The 4,435-nt window shown below is 41.6% G+C and overlaps 1 protein-coding gene across 1 annotated transcript; it reads right to left on the bottom strand.

Annotated features, from left to right (window-relative positions):
- Positions 1 to 380: 380 nt before the first annotated feature.
- Positions 381 to 988, bottom strand: LOC102977416 (translationally-controlled tumor protein-like). Its single transcript, XM_055086892.1, has one exon. It carries the CDS (start codon positions 879 to 881, stop codon positions 381 to 383), a length of 501 nt encoding a protein of 166 aa, XP_054942867.1. The 5' UTR covers positions 882 to 988.
- Positions 989 to 4,435: the final 3,447 nt, after the last annotated feature.

The raw sequence follows: 4,435 nt of genomic DNA, 5'->3' as shown, positions 1-4,435 counted from the left end.
TCTGTATGGTTGTCTAATACTTGAAAAACATAACCGCTTAAATCCAATTCATTTTTAAACCATGAACACAGTGATTAAAGTAGAGATTGTTTGCCTTTGTTCCTAAAGATAATGAAACATGCTACTGGGTTGTAAAGAAACTGAGGATAGAGAACAGATGGGATTTCTGGCAAAGGGCAGGCAAGTCTGAGTGTCAGCAGCAGGAGCTGGCTAATGCTCTAGCATGTGGTGCTGATAATACCTCAATCAATTAAAGAAGTGCCATCCAGGATTTGCCAGTCAGAAGACATCTTAAATACTTCTTTAAAAAAATATTTTTAATTTAATTTTATTTATTTTTTTATACAGCAGGTTCTTATTAGTTATCCATTTTATGCATATTACTGTATCATATACGGGGTCATATACGGGGTCACACCATCCTCATGGTAGTCCGGCAGAGCAACCATGCCATCTGGATTCATGTTTTCACCAATAAAGAACTGATAGTTTTTGAAATTAGCAAGGATATGCTTGATTTGTTCTGCAGCCCCTGTCATAAAAGGTTTTACTCTTTCTGGTCTCTGTTCTTCAAGCTTCCCTTTGATTGACTTCATGTAATCTTTGATGTACTTTTTGTGGGCTTCTTTTGTGAAGCCAGTTTCCTGCAAGTGATGGTTCATGACAATATCCACACCAGTGATTACTGTGCTTTCGGTACCTTCGCCCTCGGGGCCTTCAGTGGAGGCATTTCCACCAATGAGTGAGTCATCAATGTTACTCTCTGTCCTACTGACCATCTTCCCCTCCACCTTCAGACACAGCCCGTCCGCGACATCCCGGATCTTGTAGATGTCAGAGAACATCTCATCATGGCTGATGAGGTCCTGGTAGATGATCATGATGGCGACTGGAGGGAGACAACGGTGGCACTAGCTAAGGAGCATGGAGCTCAGAGCGAGCGCGGTGCAGCCGTAGCGGCGCTCACGGGGAGGGGGGAGCGGGCGGAAAAGCTACGATTCACTTTTGACAGTTGGCTGATGTTAGTTTTTTGAAGAATGTTGTCATTTGTATGATACTGAGTCACCATCTGAACAGCACTCACATAATTTATTCATCATCTACAAATATTTATGGAACTCAAATGCTGAGTGCTTTAATATGTACATAACAAATCTTTTGTTTTCAAAGCTGATTATGCTGCAAGTTAGCATGGGGCTTCTTGTGAAGGTCCATAGCTATTCCTCCTGCAGCTCTCTTCACGGCATTTATCACTTCCTTTTCATACTCTCTCCCACAGTAAAAACCAAAGTCATCTTTACAATGGCCTAATAGGCCCTACACAAATGTCCCATATATATCTGATCTCATGACCTATTTCTCTCTCTTTCTCTCTGATTCCCTTCATGCGTGGATGAAGTGTTAAATTCCAGTGTAGGGCAACAAACTGTCCTTTCTACTGTGCTGATTACCTACTGCAAAACCAGTATACCAGAGTGGATATAAAAGATTCTTCCATCAAGGAGTTTCCAATAGTTTCGGAAACAAGACTAAATAATACACATAACAATATGTGAATAAATAAGTTGTTACTAAATTTTGTGGTATAAATTTTAAATACTAAATTCTAGGAAAGTTCAGAGTTCAGATAAGGCATGATGAGGACCATCTCCTTGTGTCCAATTACCATGATGACAATAACAAACTGAAGGCCTCTAACTCTTTCTCTCCCACTACTTTTCTTGAGTACCAGGTGGGCATTTCTAAATGCTCCAAAGTAAGCAAGTGCAAGACAATTTATTATTCCTGATTTCAGTTAGTGGCTTCACCACCTATTCTCCAACCCCAGCCAGAACTTGGAAGTCACCCTTAATTTTGCCTTTTAACTGCCTCCTCACCCCAGTCTGCATCTTGTTAACCTGGCCCTTCCTAAGTATATTCTATATATAGATCCCCTTCTCTAAACTTCCATTTCTAGTACCTTGGCTGGTGCCAATGTCATCTCTGTTTTGGGTTTTACAACAACCATCTAACCATGTCACTAACTCTAAGCTGTTTACCCCAGCTACTGCTACCCCATCTGTTTTATATACAGCAAAGTGATCTTTCTAAAGTTCAAATCAAATGGTTTATTTCACTCACTATTGTTCTCAGAATAAAATCCTTTGCATGGCATCAATGGTCCTGTTTGTTACACATCTTTTCTAGGTGGTATTCTGGATGCTCTCAGGTCTGAGGGAAGAGACTGGGTGCTCTTCATATCACCAAATCTAACAAGGCCCACTAGGGCCAGTATTAATCAAGTGGGTCTGATCCAAGGGAGTGGAGTGGGGTCGTGGGGGAGAAACTTGGAAATGTAGTTCTAGGCACAAAGCCAAGACCAGGGTTTAGGCTCTCAAACAGGCTCCACTCCAGCACTGCTGTGTAGTGTTAAAGGGGTCATGGGAGCAGAAATAGAAACTGAACTATGGCCAGATGTATTAGGCGTCTATTGCTGTGACTACAAACTTATCAATTTAAAACACCACACACGTATTATCTCTCATAGTTTCTGTGGGTCGGGAGTCCAGGCACAGCTTGGCTGGGACCTCTGCTCAGGGTCCCACAGGTTGTAGTCAATGCGGCTGGGCTGCATTCCCATCTGGAGTTTGGTGTCCTCTTCCAAGCTCATTAAGGTTGTTAGTAGAATGTAGTTCTTTGCAGTTGTAGAACTAAGGCCATCAGCTCCTAGAGGCTGCCCCTCTCCATAGGCAGTTCACAATACGGCTACTTCTTCAAGGTCAATAGGAGAGCATCTCTCTTGCTTCAAGTCTTTCTTTTAGAGAAGGCCTTGTGTCCGGCTGCCTGTTAGTCTGGCTGGCTGGCTGGCTCCTGACTCTAACATATCTCTTTAATTCTGTAGCTCCTTCATTTTATTACCCCTTCCTCTCTCATACTAGTTATAAAAATACATTATGAAAAAATATTTTTTCTTTCTTTCTTGATAACATGTTGAATGGATAACATGTCATCCATTAACTATTACTACTCCTATTTCACAGATTGGGAAATGATGCACAGAAATGTTAAAGAATTTCCCTAGGTTCACACAGCTAGGGCTGGCCAAATGGTAGCTCTGGAATTCAAGACAGCTGGGGAAGGGAAATTTGGATAACCTATGTCCTACTCACAGTGACCCTGAAAGAATGCATGGGAAGGAGCAGCTGGAGACAGAAGTTGACCTCTGTCCACCTCTGTAGAGGTGGACATGTGGGTGTCAAGAGAGAGGGTATTGACAGTAATGATGTCAACCTGGGGTTTCCTCTGAAATGTGACTAAATCTCACTGGTGCTTGTCATTCAAACAGCATCTACATGACAGAGACATTGAGATCACATCCAGTGTGAGGCTCTTGTTACATGGAGGATCTATGAATGCCACCCTTTGGAATGAAAGAGATTATGAAGGACAAAACAGTGCATTTTTAACATGATTTAGATAGAAAAAAAAAGGGCACGTATATCATACTTGTGGAGTGCATTGTTAGAAGGCATAGTGTAAGCAGCTTTTGGCAGGAAAGAGCTCTTTGTAGGAAAGAGCTCCCTGCAGGAGGCACTCTTTTGTCTTGTCACTAACCTTAAACTTGGCACCCCCATGCTCTACTCATCTCCAGCCCTAGCACACCTTTCAAATCTTTTGATCACACAATACCTTGCCCAATCTGTTGGTTCTTTCCATAGATCAAAGAAGTAGAAAAGAAGAAAAAGTAATTAACAGATGACCAGATTGCTTCCCTAGATTTCCCTTCAGTAATCTCATGAGCAAACTGTGTGAACAAGATAGCATCTAAAGAAAAATCACAAGAGGTCAACAAGGCTGCCCACAAGCCTGCACACACTGGGGGATGATGACGACTCTGCCCCCTTATCCCAATAATTAACTGAGATTACTTCCCTTTTACCTTTTAAAAATTTTCATGGCCGAGCAGAGTTGATTTCTGGCGGACACCAAGTCCATCATCTCCCCAGATTGCTGGCATTCTGATTAAAAGCAACTTTCCTTTCTACTAACATTTTTCTCTCTCTCGTGTATTGATTTTCTAGCACCGAGGTGCTGGACCTGGTTTGGTAGCAATAGCAACTTCATTAGCTTGCAGAATAAGGATTCAGAAAGACCTCAGTAGGTACAAATGATAAACCTCAGCTCACAAAGAGAAATTTAATAGTAATAAACATAGAGTTCTGCCTTTGGACTTGACCTCTTTCTTTTAAGCTGTGGAAAAATTAAATTAAATCACATAACCATTTTTTTTTACATCTTTAATGGAGTATAACTGTTTTACAATGGTGTGTTAGTTTCTACTTTACAACAAAGTGAATCAGTTATACATATACATATGTTCCCATATCTCTTCCCTCTTGCGTCTCCCTCCCTCCCACCCTCCCTATCCCACCCCTCTAGGTGGTCACAAACCACC

Source organism: Physeter macrocephalus, chromosome 8 (assembly GCF_002837175.3).
Source record: "Physeter macrocephalus isolate SW-GA chromosome 8, ASM283717v5, whole genome shotgun sequence".
In the NCBI taxonomy this organism is placed as follows: Eukaryota; Metazoa; Chordata; class Mammalia; order Artiodactyla; family Physeteridae; genus Physeter; species Physeter macrocephalus.
The sequence above is the reverse complement of the archived record's forward strand: the minus strand, read 5'-3'. Positions and strand labels throughout refer to the sequence as shown.